The sequence below is a fragment of the Aquarana catesbeiana genome, linkage group LG12 (genome assembly GCF_042186555.1).
Source record: "Aquarana catesbeiana isolate 2022-GZ linkage group LG12, ASM4218655v1, whole genome shotgun sequence".
NCBI lineage: Eukaryota > Metazoa > Chordata > Amphibia > Anura > Ranidae > Aquarana > Aquarana catesbeiana.
The window spans coordinates 122,766,573-122,794,019 of NC_133335.1; the positions used below are offsets into that span (position 1 = coordinate 122,766,573).

At 46.0% G+C, this 27,447-nt stretch overlaps 1 protein-coding gene across 3 annotated transcripts in view; it reads left to right on the forward strand.

Moving 5' to 3' along the window:
* The first annotated feature begins 692 nt into the window (after positions 1 to 692).
* RPL27 (ribosomal protein L27) overlaps positions 693 to 27,447 on the forward strand; it is a 66,802-nt gene continuing 40,047 nt past the window's right edge. The window contains exons 1-3 of one of the 3 annotated variants that reach the window (XM_073608313.1): positions 693 to 769; positions 22,443 to 22,525; positions 23,174 to 23,343. In XM_073608313.1, coding sequence (XP_073464414.1) covers positions 22,445 to 22,525; positions 23,174 to 23,343 — 251 coding nt within the window. In that variant the 5' untranslated portion in view covers positions 693 to 769; positions 22,443 to 22,444. Of the gene's footprint in view, positions 812 to 22,442; positions 22,526 to 23,173; positions 23,344 to 27,447 lie in introns of all 3 variants that reach the window. The other 2 variants (XR_012236927.1, XM_073608312.1) reach the window with 2 other exon arrangements.

Consider the following 27,447-nt stretch of genomic DNA (forward strand, 5'->3'; position numbering starts at 1 on the left):
CCCAAGGTAATACTTAAAATCTGGCCTGTTGGTGGGTCCTGAGGACTGGAGTTGAGAACCACTGCCTTAGAACGAAGCGCCCGCACCGCCTCCCGGTCACTGCTGAGGGAGCTGACATTTCTTCCGGGTTCGCGTCTCTGGCGCTGTGAGTGGCCAGAGCTGCGATGATATCACTCTCGTGATCTCTGTTGGTGGGGTGCGCCACTGACATCAGCAGCTTAATGCAAGGTGAATATCTCCAAAACCTTACAGGTTTAGGAGATATTCATTTTACCTTATTATAGGCTTACCTGTAGGTAAAAATGTGCAAGTGGGTATACAACTGCTTTAACTAAACTTAAGGCATAATTTTTTGTATTGTTTTTTGAAATGTGTATAAAACAAAAACAGGCTCTGGCAGCAAAAGTATAGTCTCCACCTACAATGGCTTGCTGGACGCACCACAAAAAATGTTGGCAATTCAGAAACTCACGCTGTCACACAAGCCAAAAGTTTGACATGGGCCATAACAATGCTCTTATAACGTTGCGAAGCTGATCAGTGTATATTATCAAGTGTAAATCTCCAAAAGCTAGGAAAGCTTGGACTACAAGCACGCAAACTGTCACCAACCAGACATTCGCACCAGTCCTCCCACAGCCATAGAGGAATCCCGGCTGGCTGCTAGACAGCGTTCTACAGGAAGTACGTCATGAAAAGCACGGCGTGAAAGGGCAGCTGCGTCGAATCTACTTCCTTTCTTTTCAGGTCGGCCATTGAGTTGAAACGAGTGAGTACTTGGAGCTGTTCATGCAATCTGCGGCCATCACGGGTATTTTGTTATCGCTGAATGCTGGAAACGTTACTATATTGTAGTGCAGGAATCGCTCTTTGTTTCCGTGGACGTATATTCGCGATCTCTCTTTTGCGTTAGCTGGGTGGGGTGATTTTGGTCAGACGAGTTCCATCCATAGATGTGAATGTATGGTTGCTGTGGCCTATTCTATAGTGGAATTTTCGCCGCTTTCTGCAAGGTTTGTTTGGATGCGTTGAGTAGTAGCGGAGTCCTATACATTGCTCATCTGTTTCATTCACTTATTGTAGAACTTGTCATTACTAAGTAGTCGAACGGCCAATGCCTAGTCTGTTGGTGTGACGAATGAATTGGTGTTATATCTTGTTCAATCCACCACTGTAAGGGGAAGCAAGCCCTAGTTTAAAAAAAAAAAATGGTTTATTATGGCTAAAGTTAGTCTTGTCTGCTCTGTCTTAAATGCAAGTTGTGACGTGGTCTGTTAAAACTGCTGTTCAATAAAGGGGAGAAAAAGACTTTCAGAAGAAGGCAGGATCACCTTCTGGTTAAGCCTCCCTCTGGAAAGCGATGCTTTTGCATTATGGCAGTGTGCTTTTGAGATCTGAAAACCTTTACATTTCTTTGGCTGATTTGCTTTCATTTTAATGCCAACCTTCACTCATTTGCCAACTAGCCTGTCACCGACTCCCCTGCCCCCCCAAATTGCAGCTAGTTTTGTACATTTTGGGAAGTGTGTGTGTGTGTGTGTGTGTGTATATATGTGTATATATATATATATATATATATATATATATATATATATATATATATATATATATATGTGTATATATATATATATATCTATCTCAGCCTGCCACTTCATGATTCTTTACCCAGGAAAAGGTGATATGGAGATCAGCTGCTTGATGCCTCCTGGAATGTTTGTCATCCACATCCCAGGAAGCTGTGCTTCACCAAAGGGTGGCCTAGCACAGGCTTTGAATCTTGGCAGAGATCTGCAGCATGTTGACAAATGCATGGGACCTTTGCTGTGCATGCATGTGCCAGAAAGCAACAATTGTGTCACTGAAAAGGAGTTTCAAGATGGCAGCGTGGAAGAGCGGTGCATGGAGAACTTGGGCTCTATAGATTAGTGTGGATTTTTTTTTTTTATTGTACGGAGACAATTATAGTATTATTAAAGGATAAGTTTTCCTGGTGTTGTACCGGCCGCCGCACTGCACCCCCCCCCCCCCCCCCCCCCATTCCCCGTTTTGACAGCAAGCAGGGGATTATCTCCCTCTGCTTGCTGGCACAATCCTAAAAAACACCATCGTGAGGGGCTCCAGTCATTCAGTGAATGTGAAAACTACAAGTACCGACCTCCTTTGCGGCTGTCTGCTTGTAGTTCTCAATGAGCTACCAGGGCGCTCTAAGTAGTTCATCGAGTGTTCCTGCCTGCACGTACCGAAGGTACGAGCAGACAGCTTCACAATCTGCAGGTCCTCAGTGTTACATCCATAATCTGCTGACCATCCTGCCTCCAGCTCTCCATTCAGTCTGAGGTGGGAGAGTGAAGGGCAGAGGACACTAGGGGGGGTGGGGGTTGTGTGAGTGTTGTGAAAGGAGGCTATCAAGAGGGCAGAGCACACTACTGTGGGGATAAAGGGGGGGGGGGTATTGCTGGGGGGGAGCTGTGAAGAGGTGGGGTTGTGATGTGAGAGGGGGCAGTGCATTAGGAGGGTGAAGAGGGCAGAACACACTACTGGGAGGAAATGGGATTTGTGTTGTAAATGGGTGCAGTGATGTGAAGAGAGCAGATCACACTGCTGGGGTGGGGGGGGGGGGGGTGAGATGCAAGAGGCGGGATATGTGAAGAGGGGCTGTGGTGGAGGAGGGGGACAGTGCTGGGGAAAGCAGGTGGTGTGAAGGGTGAGCAGTTCTGATGTGAAGGGAGCATACTACTGGGGGGGGGGACGCTGCTGTGAATAAAGGGGGTGTGTTATGTAAAGGGAATTCAATACACTACTGTGAAGGGGGCCTGAGAACACTGCTCTGTAGGGAAAAATGTGAAATGAAGTGAGGATGGGATTGTGATATAAAGGGGGCTGTGATGTAAAGGAGACTTAGCACAAACGTGATTCAGGCCTTTGCCGGAAGAACATTTTACTGATCGGACCTCCGTAAATTTTAATTCAATACCCCTGCTCAATAGACTCCTAACAAAAAAATTTTTTTCTTGCTGAAAGTACATTTTCCCCCCTCATCTTCCAGGACAGCTACTTGAGGAGATTGGCTCCTCCTTCTACAGGAAACACAAATCGGACACAATTTAAAAGGCCCCTCCCTTTCCCCTGACCCTCAGTAGTTTTGTGTTTCCAGACCTCCAGAAGTACGCACCATCATGTTTGTTTCTTTCGTTTGGTCTGGTGATTGTGGTTAGCGGACCCCCCTTGTTCAGATTACTCAGACCGATTGTGGCCTTGTCTGCAGTATATTCTGCTTTTTCAGCAGTCTGAGAAGGGTTCCCCCTGTTTTTGTGGTGGTTACTTGCATTAGGGAATCTTCTGCAACTTCCACCCCCCCCACCTTCCTGATCCACCTTGGTACACCCAGAGAGCGCTTCCTTGTGTCCTTTTCACCGTTTTGGGTGTACCAAGATGGCGGCGAGTGCACTTCCTGTCTCGCCACTGGAAGTGATGTCACGCACTTCCGGATGCCGAGCCTCTTCATGTTTAAAAAGGACTGGCTCAGGCACACATGCTGCTGGGGATGTTTTGCTGGCTGTACAGCAAACGGACAGCGTCCAAGCTCATTACAACGCTTTCCTATCTGGTCCTTCTCATCATGTTGGTTAAGGACACCCCTGTGGACGGTGCACCTGCTCTGTCTGATCCAGCGGCTGCAATCGGGTCCTGTGTTACCCCTAAGGTTAGTACTTCTCCTCTGTAATGAGAGATTGTATATGCAGGGGCAATCGTTTTAGAAAGTGTAATTTTGTATGCCTTTTCTTATTGTGGTTTATTTTTTCTAGGTTGACAAACCTGTAAAAAGAAAATGTGGAAATTGTAGATCCAAGCTCCCTGATAACTGTAGGAAACTGTTATGTGAGACATGTATTTCTTCAGTGGCAGGGGCTGAGTCTGCTTCTGACCTAAAGGAATTGATGGTTTCCATGAAGGAGGTAGTTTCCTCCTTTCAAGCCTTTAAAGAGGAGCTACACCTTAAAAAAAATATTAAAAGCCAGCAGCTACAAATACTGCAGCTGCTGACTTTTAATAAATGGAAACTTACCTGTCCCAGGGTCCAGCAATGTCGGCAGCCGATCAATCGCTCGGCTCTCAGCTGCCCCCGCCGCCATCCTCAGTCAGGGAATCGGGAAGTGGAGCGCTGCGGCTTCACTGCCCGGTTCCCTACTGCGCATGCGCGAGTCGCGCTGCGCCTCTGCACTGGTCCCTGTTGTGTGCTGGGTACTGTGTTTCCCAGGACACGACGGGGGGGGGGGGGCGCATCTGCGGATATTCTGCGGCTGTCTAAGCCTGGAAGTGGCTGCAGATATCTGTATTAGACGGGTATCTGCGCCCCCCCCCCCCCCCTGAAAGGTGCCAATTGTGGCACCGGAGGGGGGGAGGAATCGGATGGGTGGAACTCCGCTTTAATGATAAGTTGGCTGGGCCCTTCCACGTCTGTAGCAGTGATAGTAAACCAGGTTCCTTCGGTCTTTTCAAGATCTCTACCCCCTTTGGTGTCAGAGACCGTTGGTTCCCGTGCGGTCCCTGATCCAGAGGAGGGGGAGAACTCCGATTCCTCATCTGACGAGGAATCTGTATCAGAGATGTAGGAAACTGTTAATACAGCTAGATACATATATTCAGTCGAAGATCTGTTGAAAGCAATCTTTACTTCTGAACAGATTGAGCCACCACAAAAATCTCAATCAGTTCAGGATAGAATGTATAGGGGTCTTCAGAGCGTATAAACAAAAGTCAGTGCTACTACCCATACATCACATAGAAAGCAGAGATCCCGGGTGTTCGATCCACAGTTGCTGGCTGAGTAGGGAAATGAGGAAAAGATGATCCGCACTCCGGTGATTGCTCTTAAAAAGTGTAATATTTATTGACAAGCCACAGTGACCAAACGCAAATGATAACAGTTGACGCGTTTCAGCCTATAAGGCCTTAGTCATAACCACCATAGTATTCAGAGCGTAAGCCTAAGTGTTTTCCGGTACACCAGTCACTTAAAGATATGGTCCTGTCAGAATGGAAAGAGCCTGAGAAAAGGTTGTTCCAGTCAGGAGGGCATAAGAGGAGATTTCCCTTTCAGTTGGACATTGAAGAGACGTTTTTCAAGTGTCCCAGACTGGATGCTCCTAGGTCTCAAATGTCTAAGAAATCTGACCTTTCATTTGAAGACTCTGGGGCTCTTAAGGACCAGATGGATAGGAAAGCTGACACTTTGCTCCGCAAGGCCTGGGATGCTTCAGCCTCCTCTCTGGGGCCAGCCCTGACATCCACCTTCTTAGCTAGAAATCTAGATGTTTGGGTCCAGAGGCTAGATTACCTGTTCCCCACCGACACGCCTGTAGAAGAGATCAAAGAATCTCTCCCTCGATTGCCAAATCAGTGGCCTTCTTGGCAGATTTGGTTAGATCAGTGGCCAAAATGTCAGCCTTGATCAATTGCTCTAGACAGGCAATCTGGTTGAAATCCTGGGACTGGGATCTGACCTCCAAAAATAAACTCTGCGGTATTCCCTTTGAAGGCAAACTATTGTTTGGCTCGGCTTTAGAGGAAGTACTTGGTCCTCAGCAAAGGGTAAACGTTTCTCATCTAGGAAGGTTAAGCCTCAAAGTAAGCGGCCCTTTCGTAGTTTTCTGAGCAAAGCTAATTTCAAACCAGTGGGTCAGCAGGCAAAGAAAAAATGGTTGTTTAGCAAAGACAAAGCTAAAGGGTTTCTCTTTGCTCCTTCAACCCAGGCAAAAAGCTCTCAGTGACGCCAGGTCAGGGGTAGGAGGAAGGCTGACCTTTTTCACTGAGAAATGGGCAAAGGTAACAGAAAATCCTTTTGTTCTCAAGGTCATAAGAGGGTTTTAGGTTGGAATTCAATCTCCCTCCTCCCCAGAGGTTTTTTCTCACTCATCTGCCGAAGGACCAAGAGAAACGGCAGGGCATGTTATGTCTGATTTCTCTTTGGATTTCTCTTTGGAAATCTGAAGGGGTTATTTCCCCCGTTCCAGAGGATCAAAAATTCCAAGGATTTTATTCCCATGTTTTCCTGGTAAGAAAGGAATCGGGAGGATTTCGGATGGTCATCAATCCGAGCCTCCTAAACAGTTTCCTGGTTTACAGGCATTTTCGGATGGAAAGCATTTATTCACTCAGGAATCTGTTATTTCCAGAGGTATTCATGGTGACCCTGGATCTTCAGGATGCTTATCTCCATGTTCCAATATACCAGGATCATCAGATGTTTTTGAGGTTTGCGATCCTCGGGAAAACGGCTTAAGTCACTGGCAGTTCAGAGCCCTTCCTTTTGGTCTCTCGGCAGCCCCGATAATCTTTACAAAGGTCATGGCTGAGGTCATGGCTTTTTTTCGTTTGCAGAAAATTTCAATCGTCCCTTACTTGGACGACTTTTTGATCTTTGCCCGGGACAAAGAGGACCTGGGTCAGGATCTGCAAGTAGTTCTGCAGACCTTCCAAAGATTGGGTTGGAAAGTCAATCTGCAGAAATCTGCTCTGGTTCCCTCCTAGAGCTGTCTTTTTTTTTTTGGGCTACCTGATAGACTCAGCCAAAGAATTTTCTTGCCGGAAGAGAAGATCTCCAAGATCCTCCTTTCCATGCAGAAATTCAGGTGCAATCCCCAGGCATCCCTGCATCAGATAATGCAGCTGTTGGGCTGGATGACTGCAGCAATTCTGGGAGTGCCCTGGGCCCAATTGCATTTGATCCTCTGAATCTATCCTGGTGGGTCCGACTGGAGCATCTGCCATTGGGGAAGGCTTGGGCCCAGCGTTTCCCAGTAAAGATTACCACAGACGCCAGGTTGGGGGGCGCACTTGGAGGTTTGGCAGGCTCAGGGTGCCTGGCAGACAGAGGTAGCCCAATCCTTAAACTACAGGGAATTGTTAGCAGTAGGAAAAGCTTTGATCACTTTGAAAACCAGGGTTCATGCAAAGGACCTGTTGAGTTTTTTTGGACAATGCCACGACAGTGGCTTACCTCAACAAGCAGGGGGGTACTCTCTCAGACAGCCTGCTAGGGTTAAGTCAGGAGATCCTTTCCTGGGCATAGGACAATGTTTCCTCAATCAGGGCAGTCCACATCAGTGGGTCGGCAAATATACTGGCAGATTATCTGAGCAGAGTGACTGTCACTTCCAGCAGTTGGGAGCTGAACCAGGAAATCTTCCGGGAGTTAGTGGTCAGGTGGGGAATGCCCAAAGTGGATCTGTTTGCTTCCACCCATAACAGGAAGCTTCCAGCTTATTTTTTCCCTGGAGAGAGAAGCAGTCTCTAGGGACAGATGCGCTCTTTCCAGTGAAATTTTCCCCTGGCCTGCACGCTTCCTCCAATTACGCTATTGCCTCTGGTGCTCTAAAAGATTGTGCAGGAACAAACAAGTTATTCTGATTGCCCCATGGTGGCCCAGGAGGAGTTGGTTCTCCGCACTGAGAGCACTCTCAGAGCTCCCCTGGCCCCTGCCAGAGAGAAGAGACCTTCTACACCAAGGGCCAATGCTACATCCAGACCCTTGTATTTACTGTCTGACGGCTTGGAGGTTGAGTGGCACATCCTACAATTGAAAGGATGTTCAGCTAGGGTTATTGAGACTATTCTAGACAGCCATAAATTAGTCACAAGGAAGATTTATGGCAAAGTGGCGGACCTTTTGTAGCCTGGCAAAAAAGGGCTGGGGTAGACTCGTTTTTCTATTCCCTATGTTCTGAACTTTTTACAGAGGAGTGGAAAAGGGGCTTGCTGTCAGCACTCTTAGGGTTCAGGTTGCTGCCCTATCTCTGTTCATGGAGAAAAGACTGGCGGAGGAGCATTTAATTAAGAGATTCCTCCTAGCTAGGGCTAGACGTACACCCAGAGTAGTCAAGCAGGTTCCCCCCTGGGATTTGTCCTTGGTGTTGAACGCCCTTACCAGACCCCCTTTTGAGCCACTGCGTGATGCCTCTTTTTAAAATTGGTCACCCTAAAGATGGTTTTCCTTTTGGCGAGAACTTCTGGGAGAAGGGTCTCTGATTTAGGTTCTTTCTCGTGTAAAGATCCTTTCTTAAGGATTTTAGACGAGAGTAGTGATCAGGCCTGACCCTTTGTATTTGCCCAAAGTTTCGTCTGACTTCCACAAATCCGAGGAAGTAGTTCTTAGCTTTTGTTCCTCCCCCAGGAATCCAGAGGAAGAAAGGTTTGGTTTTTTAGATGTAAGAAGATGTCTTCTACACTACTTAGAAGTTACTAGTGAATTTAGGAAAGATTCCAATTACTGATTACTTTTAGTGGCCCCAAAAAGGGTTCCATTTCCAGATGGATTAGAGATGCTATATGTGAGGCCTACAAATTTTCAGGACAATCACCTCCTTCCAGAGTTAGGGCTCACTCTACTAGGTCGCTAGCTGCCTCTTGGGCAGAAAGAGCGGGTGCATCATGAGAAGATATTTCCAAAGCTGAAGTCTGGGCCTCCTCTTGTGCATTTGTCAGGCATTTATAGAGTCCAGATGCTTTCCAGCCAGGACCTCTCCTTTTGGAAGAAAAGTACTTCAGGCTGTCGTCCCTCCCTAAGGTATAGTTCTTGCTTATCCTCTCAAGTAACTGTCCTGGAAGATGAGGGGGGAAAACCTCCGTTAGACTTACCAGTAACGGTATTTTCAGGATCCTTCCAGGACAGAGTCGATATTCCCACCCTATTCTTGTTTCACTGGTCCCCTTATTTTAACCTGGTGTTGGTGTATTAATGTTATTCCTCTTCCGAGTTCACTTTTGGTGTAGGTTTACTCGATTTCATACAACTGAAGGTCAGGGGAAAGGGAGGGGCCTTTTAAATTGTGTCTGATTTGTGTTTCCTGTAGAAGGCAGAGCCAATCATCTCTCAAGTAGCTGTCCTGGAAGATTCCTGGAAATACCGTTACCGGTAAGTCTTAACGGGGGTTATTTCCCCCTTCATCTTCCAGGATAGCTACTTGAGAGGATTGGCTCTGCCTTCTACATGAAACACAAACCAGACACTATTTAAAAAGCCCCTCCATCTCCTCTGACCCTCTGTTTTGTGTTTCCAGACCTCCAGAAGTATGCACCGTAATGTTTATTTTCTTTAGGTCTGGTGACACTGGTTAGCGGACCCCCTTTTTCGGTTATACTCAGACTGGTTGTGGCTGTGTCTGCAGTATTTGTGGCATGTGCAGCTGAAAGGGGGCCCCCCCATGTGGTGGGTGCCTTTGCTTTGCTTGGGCATTGGTGACTTCCACCCCCCTACGTCTGTCTGGCGTCTTGCAGGGTACCTGGGTGAAGAGAGGAGCGTCTTCCTCATGTTTCACTTCATTTGGGTGTACCAAATGGGCATTGGATGACACACTTCAGGTGACGTGGCAAGATGGTGCAGGAAGTGGCGTGACACACTTCCAGACGCCGTTTCTTTTGGAAAGGAGCTGCTCGGATGTCACACTGCTGGGGGTTTTGCTGCTGTAGTAGAAGCTCTACAAATGGCGTCGATCAGCACATACAGCATTGCTTTCCTGCCTGCCTATAGTCCTCTTTTGTTATGGTGGACAGTCCTGAGGATGGAGCACCCACTCAAACTGACCCAGCGGCTGCATCCAGGTCCTATACTGGCCCCAAAGTGCCTCCCCTAAGGGTTATTGAGAGCCATTAGAACCTGGGGTCTGTATAGTTTTCTGTTCCCATATAGTGAAAAGTGTCATATATGCCTCCTTTTTTGCTTTTTCTCCTAGGTTGACAAGCCTGCTAAGAGAAAATGTGGAAATTGTAGATCTAAGCTTCCTCATGGCTGTAGGAAACTGTTGTGTGATAGTTGTATTTCTTCAGTTGCAGGGGCTGATTCTTTTGCTTTTATAAAGGAATTGATGCTTTCCATGAAAAGTGTTTTCTTCTTTTCAGTCCTTTTAATGATAGATTAGCAGGGTTAGGCTCCTCCACTTAAAGAGCTGTGACAGTGACCCAGGATCCTTTGGTCTCGGTGAAGTCTTTACCTCCTTTAGTACTAGCGACTGTGAGTTCACGAGCGGTCTCTGACCTGCAGGAGGGGGAGAATTCTATGACCGATTCTATGTCTGACGAGGAATCCGTGTCAGAGGTTGAAGAAACGGTTAACATGGCCAGATATCTTTTTTCCGATTTGTTAAAAGCAGTTTATGCTTCTGAACAGTTTAAGATGCCACAGCAGGAGATTTTTAGGATAAAATATACAGGGGCATAATCCTAAGCCTTTTCCAGTACATCAGTTGGTTGAAGACATGGTCCTTTCTGAGTGGAAAGAACCTGAAAGAAGGTTGTTCCAGTTTAGAGGACATAAAAGGAGGTTTCCCTTTCAGTCCGACATTGAGGAAGTGTTTTTCAAATGTCTTAGACTGGGTGCTCCTATGTCACAGGTGTCTAAAAAAAATCTCTCATTTAAAGGTTCTGGTGTGCTTTAAAGATTAGATGGGTAGGAAAGCTGACTCTTTACTCTGTAAAGCCTGGGATGCTTCAGCCTTCTCGCTGGGTCCAGCCCTGGCATCCACATGTAGCCCTAGAAATCTAGATGTGTGGGTCCATAGGCTAGATGACCTTCTCTCCTCCAATATGCTGGTGGAGGAGGTGTCCCCCATCCCCCCCCTCCTCCCGATTGCAAGTCAGTGGCCTTTCAGACGAGCAATCTGGTTAAAATCCTGGGAGGGGGATCTGACCTCCAATACTAAGCTTTGTAGTATTCCTTTTGAGGGCAAACTTTTATTTTGGCTCTGCTTTAGAGGAAGTACTGGCTCATTTTTCAGAAAAGGGTAAAGGTTTTCTGACTCTGAAGACTAAGCCCCAAAGTAAGAGGCCTTTTTGTAGCTTTCAAAACAAAGCCAATTTCAAGGCAGGTGGTCTTTTAACAAGGACAAAGCTAAAGGGGCACTCTTTCTCACTCTGCTGCCCAGAGACCAAGATAGGTGGCAGGGCATGTTAGATATGATTTCTCTTTGGAAATTGGGGTAATTTCTCCTGTTCCAGAGGATCAGAAGTTCCAAGGGTTCTATGCTCACATTTTCCTGGTGAAGACATCCAGAGGGTTTTGGATGGTCATCAATCTAAGCCTCTTGAACAGATTCTTAATTTACAGGAGTTTCCGAATAGAAAACATTTACTCTCTCGAATGTATTGTTACTAAAAGTGTTCATGGTAACCCTGGATCTTAAGGACGCTTGCCTTCATGTACCAATATGCCAGAACCATCAAACATTCTTGAGGTTTGCGATCCTTGCGGAGAATGGTCCATGTCATTGGCAGTTCAGGGCCCTTCCTTTTGGTCTCGGCAGCCCCGAGAATCTTTACAAAAGGCCATGACTTCGGCCATGATTTTTGTGATCGAAAAAAAAGATCGCAATCGTCTCGTACTCAGATGACTTTTTGGTCTTTGCCTGGGAGAAAGAGAACCTTTGTCAGGATCTTCAGTTGGTTCTGCAGACTTTTCAAAAATTGGGCTGGAAAGTAGGGTTGTCCTGATACCACTTCTTTTTTTTTTTTTTTTTGTCATGTAGCACTAATGGGCACTGATGGGTGGCATGCACTGATGGCTGGCACTGATAGCTGGCACTGACTGATGAGCAATAATAGGTGGCATTGATTATGCAGCACTGATGGGTGGCACACACTGATGGATGGCACTAACAGATGTAACTGAGCACTGATTGATGGCTGGCACTTGTGGGCACGAGAGGATTTATTTTTCTATGCTGCCTCTGCGACACCCATCTTGGTACACCTTGCACTCGGCCTCAATAAAGCAGCAGCGGACATCTTGTTACACCCAGCCCCAACTATATGGGCTGGGTGTAACCAGATGTCCGCTGCTGGCATAATGTGGCTGAGTGCAGAGTGTACCAAGATGGGCGTTGGGATTTTCAAGCACTGATGGTGTAACGGCAACACGGAGCGTCACTTCCATTACCGAATATGACGGCTCCGATCCCGATGGATGATGCAGCTGTGCCCTGCACTACCTGCTTGAGGACTCGCTCTCCGCTCCGCCTGCTGACTTCCTGTCTCTCCCATCCCAGGTATCGGCTAAGGCATTGGAGGATTTGTGCGCGTACAAGTACTCACGCAAATGCTCGGTATTGGTCCCTATACTAGTATCGGGACAACCCTACTGGAAAGTCAATCCGCAGAAGTCTTCTCTGGTTCCCTCCTTTTTGGGTTACCTAATAAACTCAGTCGCCCAAATGATTTTTCTTCCAGGGGAGAAAATCTCAAAGATCCTTCTCTCCGTGCGGAGTTTCAGGTTGCTCTCCCAGGCCCCCCTTTGTCAACAATCCCGGGAGTGCCCTGGGCCCAATTGCATTCCATGTCCCTTTAGGCGTTTCTTCTGTGTCATTGGGATTGCAGAAAAGGCTCATTGAATCAGGTCATACATCTTCCAGGAGACGATTCTCTCAGTCTGTCTTAGTTGGAGCAGCCGGAACATCTGCAGGGAGGGAAGGACTGGGCTCAGCATTCCCTGATAAAGATTACCACAGATGCCAGGCTGTGGGGTTGGGGAGCTCACTCAGAGGACTGGCGACCAAGGGAGGCAGCCAAGTCTTACAACCTTTTACCGTAGGCCTGGGGCTGAGGTCCCTCCCTGCTGGTCTCCAGACCACAAGTGGATGCAGGTCTTGGTTAACAGGGCCCTGCCCAGGGGAACTCCAGCAGGTCCAAATCTAATGCCCCCTCCCGGTCTAAGTGTTGCGGGTACTGCAACGACAAGCTCCCGCAGGACCATTCTACACCTTTCTGCTTTAAGTGTATCCATAAGCTAGCCAGCAAAGAGACCTCGCAAGTCATGAAAGATTTTCTGTACAATCAGAGATGCTTGTGACATTCCAGTCCTTTAAAACAGCTTTTGGGACCAGGCAAGGACTGCAAGGACTTCTCACAAATAGAGCTTTCTTTTGGTGGTATTTGATCATCTCTGCGGTTTTTATTTTTTGCGCTGTAATAAATGGCCCCAATTTTTTTTTTTTTTAAAAAAGCCTATTTTTTTCCCTCAGTTTAGGCCGATATGTATTCTACATATTTTTGGTAATAAGCGTATATTGATTGGTTTGTGCAAAAGTTAGTGTCTACAAAATGGGGGATAGATTTATGGCTTTTTTTTTTTTTTTTTTTTTTTTTTTACTAGTAATAGCGGTGATCTGCGTGTGTGTGTGGTGTGTGTTTTTTTTTTTTTTTTTTTTTTTTTTTTTATTTTTTTCACATTTTTGGGTCGATTGACAATTATTCAGCGATCAGTGCTATCCAAATGCACTGATTGCTGTGTAAATGTCACTGGCAGGGAAGGGGTTAATACTAGGGGGTGATCAAGGAGTTAACTGTTCCCTAGGTGTGTGTTCTAACTGTGGGGGATGGGACTGACTATAGGAGATGAGAGATCGTGGTTCCCAGCTTGTAGGAACTCGCGATCTCTCTCCTCACAGAACTGTTCATACAAACACATGCTTGTACTGCCTCTTGTGCCTGCGATGGCTCGTGGCCGCTGGCCATTGCAACCGCCGTTCACGAGCATCGGCACCCCCGCTGTGCGCGGCGGCGCGTGCGTGCCTGCTACCACGCTTAAAGGGACCGACTTATAGCTTCGACTGTTCGAGGTGTCCTGCTGACCTGCCGCAACATGATGGCGGCTGGTCGGCAAGCGGTTAACCGCTTGCTGTTCTGCAGACGGGCGGTTGCTGTAGGCAAAGCGACAATACCCGTACATAGTTTCATACTTCCAGGTTCAGGGCTCACTCATTCACACTCGGTTTCTCACTGTGATTGTACACGGCGGCAGCCTGTCAGCAAGTTCTGGCCAATCATTTGCAGCCGGAAGCGATCAGTTTCTCATCGGAGAAACAGATCATTGGTGAAAAGCAGCACACTTTAAATGCATTACACATAGGCACACTTCTAACCCCTTGATCACCCTAGATGTTAACCCCTTCCCAGCCATTGTCAGTATAGTGACAGTGTATAGTCTGATCACTTTATTACCCACTTAAGCCCCGGACCATTTGGCAGCTCAATGACTGGAGGACTTTTTACAATTTGGCACTGTGCTGCTTTAACTGGTAATTGCGCAGTCATGCAATGTTGTACCCAAATGAAATTTGCGTCCTTTTTGTCTCACAAATAGAGCTTTCTTTTGATGGTATCTGATTGCCTCTGCGATTTTTATTTTTGCAATATAAAACGTAAAAAGCCCGAAAATTTTGAAAAAAAAAAAAAAAAGATATTCTTTACTTTGTTATAAGAAAAATCCAATAAACTCAATTTTAGTCATACATTTAGGCCAAAATGTATTCAGCCACATGTCTTTGGTAAAAAAAAAATGTAAATAAGCGTATATTGGTTTGCGCAAAAGTTATAGCGTCTACAAACTAGGGTACATTTTCTGGAATTTACACAGCTTTTAGTTTGACTGCCTATCTATCCTATCTAATTTCTTGAGGTGGTAAAATGGCAGGGCAGTACACCCCCCCCCCCCCCCAATGACCCCATTTTGGAAAGTAGACACCCCATGGAAATTGCTGAGAGGCATGTTGAGCCCATTGAATATTTAATTTTTTTTTTTTTGTCCCAAGTGATTGAATAATGTCAAAAAAATATTATTTTTAGAAAAAGTTGTCTCTAAATGATATATTGCTCACACATGCCATGTTTATATGTGGAATTGCACCCCCAAAATACTTTTTGCTGCTTCTCCTGAGTACGGGGATACCTCATGTGTGGGACTTTTTGGGAGCCTAGCCGTGTATGGGGCCCCGAAAACCAAGCACCAACTTCAGGATTTCTAAGGGCGTACATTTTTGATTTCACTCCTCACTACCTATCAGTTTTGAAGGCTATAAAATGCCAAGATGGCATGACCCCATTTTGGAGAGACCCCCAAGCTATTGGCTAAGAGGCATGGTGAGTATTTTGCAGCTCATTTTGTTTTTGAAAATGAAGAATGAAAAATTTTTTTTTTCTTTCAGTTTTCACAACTTTGTGACAAAAAGCGAGGTCTGCAAAGTACTCACCATACCTCTCAGCAAATGGCTTGGGGTGTCTACTTTCCAAAATGGGGTCATTTGGGGGTCTTTTGTGCCATCTGGGCATTCCATGGCCTCCAAAACTGGGATAGGGAGTGAAATCAAAAATTTACACCCTTAACCTGAAGGCGGTGCTTGGTTTTGGGGGCCCCTACGCGGCTAGACTCCCAAAATGTCTCACATATGTGGTATCCCCGTACTCGGGAGAAGCAACAGAATGTATTTTGGGGTGTAATTTTACATATGCCGGTGGCATGTTTGTGCAATATATCATTTAGTGACAACTTTGTGCAAAAAAAATAAAATTTGTCTTTTTCCCGCAACTTGTGTCAAAACATAAAATATTCCATGGACTCGACATTCCTCTCAGCAAATAGCTTGAGGTGTCTACTTTCCAAAATGGGGTCATTTGGGGGGGGGTGGGGGGTTGAACTGTCCTGGCATTTTATGCACAAGATTTAGAAGCTTATGTCACACATCACCCACTCTTCTAACCACTTGAAGACACAGCCCTTTCTGAGACTTTTTTTGTTTACATGAGAAAATTTATTGTTTTTTACAAGAAAATTACTTTGACCCCCCCCCAAACATATATTTTAAAGCAAAGGCCCTACAGATTAAAATGGTGGGTGTTTCATTTTTTTTTAATTTTTTTTCTTCACAGTATTTGCGCAGCGATTTTTTTTTTTTTTTTTTTTTTTTATTATTTTTAAACTGTTCCTTTTCATTGTTATTATCTCAGGGAATGTAAATATCCCCTATGATTGCAATAGGTGTTGACAGGTACTTTTTTTGAAAACATTGGGGTCTATTAGACCCTAGATCTCTGCCCTCAAAGCATCTGACCACACCAAGATCAGTGTGATAAAATGCTTTCCCAGTTTCCCAATGGCGCTGTTTACATCCGGCAAAATCTAAGTCGTGAAATGCTCGTAGCTTCCGGTTTCTTAGGCCATAGACATGATTGGAGCTGTTCTGGTCTCTGATCGGCTCTATGGTCAGCTGGCAGAACCACCAGCTGCATTCTCAGGTTCCCTGTTGGGAGGGGGGGGGGGAGATTCCCTCCCACTGCTTGTAAAAGCAGTCTAGAGGCTAATTAGCCGACCGCTGGCTGAAAATGATGCATAAACCTGTAGGCATCATTCTGGTATAACACTCAAGTCCAGCAACATACCAGTAAGTTGCTGGTCCTTGTTGAGTATAGATTGTAATTTTTTTTTTTTTTCATGCAGCCTGTGGGCTGAACGAAAAAGATTGATCGGTGGGTATGCCCACCATTAGAATACCTCCCTTCATCCACCCACTTCTAATGATGGGCATACATGCACCATTTTGTTTTTAACTGTGGTGGTGAAATCACCTTCTACAGCGCTGGAGTCATGGCTTTATGTATCGTGGGAGCAAACGCTGTTGCCGCCAAGATAAATAAAGCAGCTGTATGGCGTACCTGCTAAGCAAATGATGGTTAACAATAAAACAAACATTACAGTATAAACATGCCATACCTGCAAAGCAAATACAATAAAACATAGTAAAAATAAAACAGAACGAGAGCTATAGAACAATAGTGTACGAACAGTAGAGAACATAAGAGAGAGGAAATACAACCACAACTATTGCTTTTTTATTTTTTATTTTTTTTGTTTTTATTTTTTTTTCTCCACTTTTATAAAAACTAAAAAAAAACTTTAAACTGAACATTGCAGATTAGGGTCTCTCAAAATGTGATGGCCATCACATCTTTCGAGACCCTGTGTAAGTGTGCCTATGACTGGTGCCCTACGCTAATACTCAACTAGTGTGTGATAGCGTTCAAAACAGTCACCAATGCAAAGTTCAGGTTGGTCAGGACAGAAGGGACAATAAAAGCGGGTGTCACGCCTAAACCTGTGCTTTCTACAGACACAACATCTTTGGGGTGTTCTTTGGGTAGGGGTACTAGAGGACATACAGAAAATGCCTCTCATGCAGCCGGCTTACTGCATTTGCGTTGGGAAGTTGGGCCAGAGCACCGTCTGAAAATGGAAGGGCTCTGATGATCTCTTCCTGGAATTTAAGGAAGGATCCAGTTCGTCCTGAAGCTCTGTATAGCACATGAGCATTCAGCAAAGCCAATTGAAATAAGTATACAGACACTTTATTTTATACCAGCATCTGGCCTTACGGGCAGTTGGGTACAGCGCCAACTGGTCGTTGAGGTTATATTCGTGGACACAGAGGGGTTTCTCCACAACACCAGTCGCCGTAGGAATTTGGACTGTTGTGTCTGCGTGAAGGGAGGAAAGAACGGAAACCTTTATTATCCCTCCACTTCACAGCGAGCAAATTATTACATCTCAAGCATGCTCTCTCCCTCAGCCTAAGACGGGAATCTACAAGCCGCTGGGGAATGCCCCAGCGATTGCACGGTGCCACATGCGCCAATTTGATGATCAAACAAGTGACTAAAAAGTGGCACGCTTGTGTAATGGCCACTTACAAGTGGTACCCCTTTCCGAATAAGGCTGACACCAAGTCCCACACAATCTTGCCAGCGCTCCCTATGTAGGCAGGGCAGTTCTCCAGAGCTACGTAACTATCTCGTAAACCATAAAACTACATGTATAGCCTATGGCCCTGTCACAGAGCTTATACATCTTGACCCCGTATCTGGCACGCTTGCTGGGAAGATGCTGTTTGAATGACAAGTGGCCAGAAAACTTAATCAGGGACTCAACGCAGACAACTATATGGGGCGTAAACAAGGCTGCAAAACGTTGGTTGAAGTGGTTTACGAGGGGCTGAATCAAATTCGGGGTCACCACGAGGACGACAGAGTTCATTATCGTTGAAATGCATGAACCGCAAGATGTGCTCGTATCGTGTCCTGGTCATGGAGGCAGAGAACATGGACATATGGTGAATTGTGTCAGTGGACCAATATGACCGTAACTCACTCTTTTTTTAGTTATGACCATGAGGAGGGATAGGCCCAGGAAGGTCTTAAATTCGGAGACTGTAATTGGTCTCCAATCTCTGGCAAGGGTCAGTTGGGGATTAGCGGCGATGATGAACTGACCAGCATATAAATTGCTTTGGTCCACAACAGATCTATAGAGATCTTCAGTGAAAAACTGCAAATAAAAATCAAGTGACGTAAAATGAACTGTTTCCACCTGAATTCCGGGTTGGCCAGTGAATGGGGGAAGTACGGGTGCTGCCGAAGTGGTGGGTTCCCAATTAGGATTGCCGAATGCAGCAGGAAGGGCACTGTGGGCTCGACGGGCCTGTCTTTGTCTTCTTGGTGGCAGCGGGACAGTACTGGTGCTTGCTACCTCGCCAGCTTGAACTGCACTTATGGGACTCGCCAGGTCACCAAGTATTACTTCAGTACTGGATGTACGACCAGGATGTACTAGGCCGCTGGTGCTTGCCAGTTCACCAGAAGGAATAGCGGCGCTAGTACTTCTCTGCTCCATACGAGAGCCCTGCGGTTCTAGCACCTCAACGACAGCAGAAGATCAGGGTCTGGTACGCCTAACCTTGGCAGGGACCACAACTCCGTCGTTAGAGTGATCTGTCAAGGTGCCGCTGCTGTCTACAAGTTCGTATTCTGAGCCTGAATCTGACAGATGAGTGACTTCCTCTTCACTATCTGTCATGCTCAGAAACGTGTAGGCCTCTTCACTACTGTACCTTCGATTTGACATTTTGGTCTCTAAATTTACTGGTACAGTAGTGAGACTCACAGGTAAAAAAAGCTCCTGACTGTTAGCGACTGATTCAAATGCTACCAAAAAAACTGTTGGCGTTTGCAGGGATCAGGCCTGACTCTGCGAACGCTGCAGTTGTGTGTTTTGTGACAGTGATCGATTGATACTGCACTTGGGTGGGCTGGGCGGAGGGGCTAAACACAGGTGCTAGAAGGTATCTGGGCTGATCCCGCTAACACTGTTTTTGGGAACCCTAAACTGTTGGGGACGCTAATATAGATCTGATCAGATATTGATCCATTCAGACACTATACTCCTAAGGGAGTCGTATGGTGCGTGCGTGGGTGTTAGCGGTACTGGCACTAATCTGACACTGCCTGTGGCGACGCAGACCCTATCTGACGCTAAAACCTAACTTTGATCACTCGCCGGGTGATTAGGGGGTTAAACCTTTATTGGGTAAAATATGGCGGGTGCCATGACGCTATAAAAAAAAAAAAAAATCTAGCTAAACTGCATCAGCTGTGACACTTATGCTGTGATCACAGGTTATGGGGTAATCAAGGTGTTAAACCTTTATTGGGGGGGTTAGGGGGAGTCCCTAAACCTAACACTGATTAGTGTCACTAATGACACTAGTACAGCGATCAAAAAATCTGATTGCTGTACTGGGTGACAGTGACAGGTGGTGAAGGGGTTAACTGGGGGAGTGATCGGGGGGTGAATTGTGCCTACCATGACCTGGTGTTAGTGTAGCGTTGTGCAACTCACTTTTTAGATGCTCTCTCCTCTCGGTCAGGAACGAAAAGACTGACACGAGGAAAGATGGCATCACTTCCCCTGTCAGTGTTTACAGTTACACAGACATGGGAAGGATATCATTCGTCGGTAACGATCACTAGGTCCAGTCCAGATTTTATTGGTCTGGGGATTGAACGGTTCCTGATCGAATCCGATTGGCGCCGGCCATGCACCGCCGTACCATGTCGGTGATTCGACTGTGCCATTCTGCTGCAGTATAACTGGCCTTCCGACAAAAGGAATACCCCTGGATATTTGCCAGCCAATCGTGTGAGCTGTCAAACCAAGTTTGTTATTCACAAAGTCTAAGGCAGGCACGATTGGAATTCTGAACAAAATTTTCTTTCAAATCTTTTTAAAGAATTTTCATTTGAATTTCGCACTATTAGTGGGACACAGCAATGGTCGATTTTCGTGCGGCTATCGAATTTGAGTGATCGGACATGTTGGAAATTTTTTGAAATACAAATGATTTCCTAAGCAATGATGGGAGAATCGTGTGAGAAATATAATTGAAAAAGTAATGCACATGAGTGCAAGAAAATTCACGGAAAGAAAAGATTCCCAGACAAATTCTTTTCTGTAGCAACATGAGGTGCAATTGAAGGCTTGGTTGATTGAATTTTGAAAATCGATGGTGGCACAATCGGATAAACGCAAAATTTCTGATTTTGAAAAGAGAATTTGTTTGGAATTTGCCCATGTATGGCTTGCCTAAGTCCTCCTTGTGTAATAGCAGCTCCAGTTCCTCTATTTTGTTAGCTAGACTCCTAGCATCTGTGTTGTATGTAGGAGTGCAACGGATCAAAAAACTCACGATTCTGATCGTTCCTCGGATCAGGAATCGTGGTTCGGATCAACAACAAAAAAAAAAATCTTCCCCACTGTAATATCCACAATCTCCGTATTGGCAGGGTATTGTCAGGGCATTGCAGGGTATTGTCAGGGCATTGGCACTGTAAACGGCCGCCGGGTGTACCAAGATGGCCGCCGCTCCGGAGCTAGGCCGAAGCCACGGCCTTTCCTATGGCCGAGGCCACAGAGCGCTCCGCGGATCGTGTGTGTCCCGATCCACGGAGGTTGATCCGTACGGATCACGGATCGATGACAATCCGTTGCACCCCTATTTGCATGAGTGCATATTTTCTCCTTATGTTTCCTCTAGCTTCGTTTTCAAATTGTCCATTAGGGGATTAGATGTTACGGCTGTATTATCACTGCTGACTCCACTATTACCCTCTGTCCTTTGCTCACTTCCGGCTATTGTTTGCTCTGAAAACCCCCGCTGAGCAGGAAGATGACAGCAGCAACGGACCTGTCAGAGCGCCGCTCCCCCCCTATGGGGGGATCATATGATGACGGACCGTAGAGTCCATCGTCACCCGATCCAAAAACGGATGGAAAAGTAGGGTTTTCCTCCGTTACACTTTTCGGATAGGAGCGGGTCGGATGTCAGCGGACATGTCACCGCTGACATCCGACGCTCCATAGGGATACATGTATGTCCGTTTTTCATCCGAAAACGGAAGGATGTAAAACAGACATACGGATCCTCTGTGTGAAAGAGCCCTTTTCTGACACTTGTTACTTACAAGTTAAAATCAGTGGTTGGTTTGTTTTTTTAGCCAAACAAAAAAAAAAATTACTTTTGAACCCCCAAACATTATACATGGTTTTTTTTTTTTTTTACCCTAAAGAATAAAATGGTGATCATTGTAATATCTTGTCACGTTATTTGCGCAACGGTCTTTCAAACACAATTTTGTGGGGAAAAAATACTCTTCCATATAGTTAAAAAAACAAAACCGTAAAGTTGGCCCAATTTTTGTGAAAGGATGCTACGCCACAAGAATCTTTATTCTAAGCAAAAAAAGCGATTCTCATTTTATCAAGTGTCATGCAGCTCTAATGCAAACCAAAAATTTGACTTAAGTGTATGTAAAAAATTGTAAGTTTTTCTCTGAAAAAAACAAAACTGAACTGACGAAACTGAAGGCATGTGTGAAAGGGGGGGCCGAAGTGCCCGGTATGTACTGCGCATGTGCTGTACAGAACAGCACAACGGCTGATTTGCCGATCAGCTGGCCTGACGTAGCCAGGGCGCATACGCACATCTTAGGAGGTAGCTCTAGATGGGAGATACCATTTCACAGGCATAATTTAAACCTATACAAACAGCGGGGGAGACCGTAGTGCTCAGATTGTGCATCGCTGCTGCTGGAGGGAGGCTAGCGGCTGTGTTGAAGAGCTGTTTTTGTCTGTGTTGCAACCCGCCCTTTCACACAGGCAAAACCTGTTGACCAACACTGCAAACCTTCCCTGCAACACAGACAATACCGAACCATCAGCACACTGTAAAGCCGCCCCGCAACAGTGAGACACAATACGGTCTTCCCCCGCTGTTTGTATAGGTTTCAATTGTGGCCGTGAAATATTATCTCCCATTGAGAGATGCCTCCTACGATGTGCGCTTGCGCCCTGGTCACTTCACCCCAGCTGATCGGTAAACCAGCTGAAGTGCGGCTCCGTCCTGCGCATGAACGGGCACTATTCGATAGGAGGCACTTCTCGCCAGAACACCGGTTCACACTGGGGCAACTTGTCAGCCTGGCAAGTCGCGATCCATTCAGTACAATGGAAACATTCTAATAGGAGTGACTCAGGTCGCTCTGACTTGGAGAAAGGTTCCTGTACTACCTGGGGGCGACTTTGGATCGGCTTGCATTGACATCTATACAGAAGTTGTTTTGCGAGCTGCGCTGAAGGCGCGCTGTACAGGGCCGCATCAGACGGACAAGAGCCAGGCGACTTTGGGAAATAGGTTTATTAGAAGAGAAAATGTTTTCCTGTCAAGATTTGTTTTTTAAAGAGAATCCATTTCATGGGAATGCCTTGTATAACATTTTAAATCTTTCCACAGAGATGGGCAAGTTCATGAAACCAGGGAAAGTTGTCCTTGTTTTAGCAGGACGCTATGCAGGCCGCAAAGCTGTCATTGTAAAGGTATATTTATTTCATGTTTTACTTGTGTAATATGTACCTTCTCCTCCTCCTCCTCCCTCCTCCTCCCTCCTCCTCCCTCCTCCTCCTCCTCAAAAACAGAGGCTTGTTTTCAGTTATCACGTGCCCTTTTTATTCTGATGCTTGTACTATATTTCCTGATTTGTGGCTTGGCTTCACATCCCTGTGACAGGCACATGTATATTCCTCATTTAGTGGGAGGACTACTCTGCTTGCCTCACAAGGGTTTGTGTCAATCGCTCCTTGTAAACAAAATCTGTTCTGGCCAAAAATTTAAATTTTTTTTTTTTTTGTATACCAATTTTGAGTAGATGGTGCTATCCATCCCATCACTACACCATCCATCCGGCTGATTTATGGATGCCGTTTACTCTGCTTACCTGACACATCCCACCTGTTATTGTGAGGCATGCAGATAATGGATGCAGGGTTTTTGATGCTCAGTCTTGGCAGATGTAACTTGATCAGTGGGATCATGACAAAAAGCTATAACAGTTAATGGAGCAACTGTTAAACATCAAGTGCTTAGCCTTCACTTACTAATTCACTCACTGTATAGAGATTTGTAACGTTTAATATAGGAAGCTTTTGAAATAGCATTTTGAACAAATGTTTTGTTCTCTTAAACAGAACATTGATGATGGCACCTCTGACCGTCAGTACAGCCACGCCCTGGTTGCTGGCATTGATCGCTATCCTCGTAAGGTGACCGCCACTATGGGCAAGAAGAGAATTGCCAAGCGTTCGAAGATCAAGTCATTCGTGAAGGTGTACAACTACAACCACCTCATGCCAACCAGGTACATAGTGATCTTTATAGTGATGTGATGCTACAAGCTTTCGAAATTGCAATACATGTTAAAAAGCAAAAACCTGTGCTCAGACCGCAGCAGTACATACTATAGACAAACGTCAGGACGAGAAGGCCAGCAAAGGGGTGTGTTGGCACAATAGTCTTTATAGATCCCTTGGGAGTTAAAAGTATCCTATGCATAAAGTGACGCATTTCAGCCCAGGTGCTCTTTATTCATGATAAATCACTTAGAGGAAGTAACCCTGATGGGGGGTTTACTTTTTTTTTTTTTTCCTGCTAAGTAAAAGCATAAAGTGCTAGTATGCATAGCATACTAGCACGTTATGTGACACTTGCCTGCAAACGAAGCACGCGCCATCCCCGCTGCAGGCTGCATCCATCTTCGCCCCTCTTCCTTCCGGGGCTGCGGACTCCGGCTCTGTGACTGGCTGGGGCCTCGTGACGTCATTCCCGCGCAGGAGCTGCCAGTCACTGCACTCGCTACTGAAGAAACGGCACGGGGGCCGTTTCTTCACAGTGCATGTGCCAATGTCATCGGCGCAGTAAAAAAATCTCACGTTTAGGAGATATTTACAGTACCTATAGGGAAGCTTTTTATAGGCTTACCTATAGGTACAACGTGTAAATGGAGGTTTACAACCCCTTAAGAGCACAATATATAATCGCCACCTGGTTCTGAAGAGGGGCGGAGGTAGAATATTTAAAGGGGTTGTAAAGATAAAAAATTTTTCACCTTAATGCATTCTATGCATTAAGGTGAAAAAACTTTTGACAGTACCGCTGCCCCCAGCCCCCCCGTTTTACTTACCTGACGCCTCGAATCTTCGCTGCTCGTCCTCATTGCAGCTCAGCCTGGTCGCTGATTGGCTGCAGTGGATGGATTGAAAGCAGCGCAGCCATTGGCTCGCGCTGCTGTCAATCATATCCGATGACGCGGCGCGCCGGGGGGCGGGGCCGAGTGATACAGCGAGCGGCTATAGCCGCCGGCTGTATCACGGGAGCGCACCCGCAAGCACTCACCACCATGCGAGGGAGCTCGCATTAAGGTGGTAAATGCTTGCGGGGAGGAGCTGAAACAGCCGCCGAGGGACCCCATAAGACCTGGTTCGGGGCCACTCTGTGCAGAACGAGCTGCACAGTGAAGGTAAGTATAACATGTTTGTTGTTTTAAAAAAAAAAAAAAAATTACCTTTACAACCCCTTTAACCCTTTCCGCAGGATAAACTTCTGACCACAAACCAGATGGTGACACAAACAAATTTATCCACATTAACGTTTTCCCGCCTGACCTATTGTACAAATATAGGTGGGCAGGTGCTCTTTTCCGGGTGGACATCGTTAGACCACCTCCCTGTTGCTCACCCCCTGGGGCATGGAGTGGCAAATCTCAATCTGCAACTGCTGTGTCCAGCAGACACAGCAGAACTGAGCAATGAATACTGGGCCACTGTGTTCGACCCAGGTACAGTGTGACTGCTCTGACCAATCACCTGCTCACCAAGTAAAATATTCATGATTATTTACTATTGTGATTGGTCACAGTAACCCCAGGGCCCTGTACCTAGCTGTGGACAATTACCGTATAGTAAACGAGTCATAAATGAAAATCATTTGACAGTTAAAATTATTGCAATTACAGTGATGATCACTGTAACAAGTAATCGGTGTAAAAAAGAGAAAAAATCCCAATCTCCTTCCCAGAGTAGTACAGTGGCACTAAGGTGACACTGCACTGGCGACAGTATTTAAAAAAAGTGTGTGTTGCCGCATACCTTAGTCTGGTTGAAAAAGACAAGTCCATCCTGTTGAACATTGGTTCAACATAAGGGAGGAAAAAAGTATACAATACTTTACCCACAGGTAATCCAGAGGAAGGCAAAGAACCCCAATAAATCATGATCCAATTTGCTCCAGCAGGGAGAAAAAAAATCCTTCCTGAACCCCCAAGAGGCAATCGGATGTTCCCTTGATCAACTTTACCTATAAATAATAGTATCCAGTTATATTATGTGCATCTAGCAAATAATTCAGGCCTTTCTAAAAACAATCTAATGATCTGGCCAGAATCACATCTTGAGGGATTCTATCCCACAATTTCATAACTTTTGCTGTGAACAGCCTTTCTGTATTTGGAAACGAAATCTTTTCTTTCAGACGTAGAGAGTGTCCCCTTGGTCTCTGTGATGACCTTAATGTAAGTAACTCAACACTCTGGTCCGGCCGCACCTAGAGTATGCTGTCCAGTTCTGGGCACCAGTCCTCAGGAAGGATGTACTGGAAATGGAGCGAGTACAAAAGGGCAAAAAAAGCTAATGAAGGGTCTGGAGGATATTGGTTATGAGGAAAGGTTGCGAGCACTGAACTTATTCTCTCTGGAGAAGAGACACTTGAGAGGGGATATGATTCCATTATACAAATACCATACTGGTGGTCCCACGATAAGGATAGATGAGTGGCCAGACTTGTGGCCACTCATTAAAATGAGAAGAAAAGAGGTTTAACCTTAAACTACGTAGAGGGTTCTTTACTGTAAGAGGGGCAAGGATGTGGAATTCCCTTCCACAGGCTGTGGTCTCAGCTGTGGGCATTGATAGTTTCACAAAACTATTAGACTAGCACCTGAACAACGGCAACATTCAGGGATATACAATGCAATACTGACATATAATCACACACAGGTTGGACTTGTGTCTCTTTTCAACCTCAACTACTATTCCAGATGAGGTCTTACTAATGATTTGTACAGGGGCAAAATTATGCATCTCTCTGCAGTCCATGCCTCTTAATACAAGAGTATTTTGCTCGCTTTGTAAACTGCAGCTTGGCATTGCATTAAGCCTATGATCTACCAGAACATCCAGATTCTTCTCCACCATTGATGATTCCCCCCCTAGTATATAGGATGCATGCATGTTTTTAGCCCCCAAGTGCATGTTACATTTATCAACATTAAACCTCATTTGCCACTTAGTTGCCCAATTAAACAGTGCATTGAAGTCCAGCGATGCGACTGCCTAAAGCCTAGTTTCTCTCCCCCCGTGCCAGCATCACTAGTGTGGACACCTGGCTGTGACAGCTAGCGGCTTCGTCGCTGGGTGCGCGCTGCGCGTCCTGAATGGTAGAGCAATTTTCTGGAACCTGACTTGTCCCAGAAGATGCGAGGGAGGCGGAAAGGTGGAGTTGCCTAGGCGGCGAAAGTGGCAGCTGGGTACCCGTCAACTAGGTACCCACTCCTAAGTAGCAGAGGGGGTTGTTAATCAGTTTTAGCTGCTTTGGTGTTAATGAAATTACCAGGTGCACTAGATGGGCAACAATGAGATGACCTCCAAAACAGGAATGGTTTTACAGGTGGAGGCCACTGACTTTTTTTTTTTTTTTTTCTCTACTCCTCTTTTCTGTTTTTCACTAGTTTTGCATTTAGAGGGTCAGTGCCACTACTGGTAGAATGAGGTGAAACCTTGACCCTATAGAGGTTACACAGGCAGTCCAAATCCTCCAGGATGGCACATCAATACATGCCATTGCCAAAAGGTTTACTGTGTCTCCCAGCAGAGTCTCTAGAGCATGGAGGAGATTCCGGTAGACAGGAAGTTACTATTGGAGAGCTGGACAGGGCTGTAGAAGGTCTTTAACCCATCAGCAGGACCAGTATCTGCTCCTTTGTGCAAGGAGGAACAGAATAAGCACTGCTAGAGCCCTACGAAATGACCTCCAGCTGGCCACTGGTGTGAATGTCTGACCAAACCATCAGAAACCGACTTCATGAGAGTGGCCTGAGGGCCCAACCACCTCTAGTGGGCAATGTGCTTACTGCCTGGCACCGTGGAGCTCAATTGGCATTTGCCATTGAACACCAGACCTGGCACCCTGACTGCTATTGAGTATTGGGATGAAATCCTTGGACACATTGTCAGACCCTATGCCGGTGCAGTGGGTCGTGGGTTCCTCCTGGTGCACAACAATGCCTAGCCTCATGTGGTAAAAGTATGCGGCCAGTTCCTGAAGGAATAAGGAATTGATACCATTGAATTGGCCCCCACACTTGCCTGACCCCTCCTGGGACATTGTTTTGGTCCATCCAATACTGCCA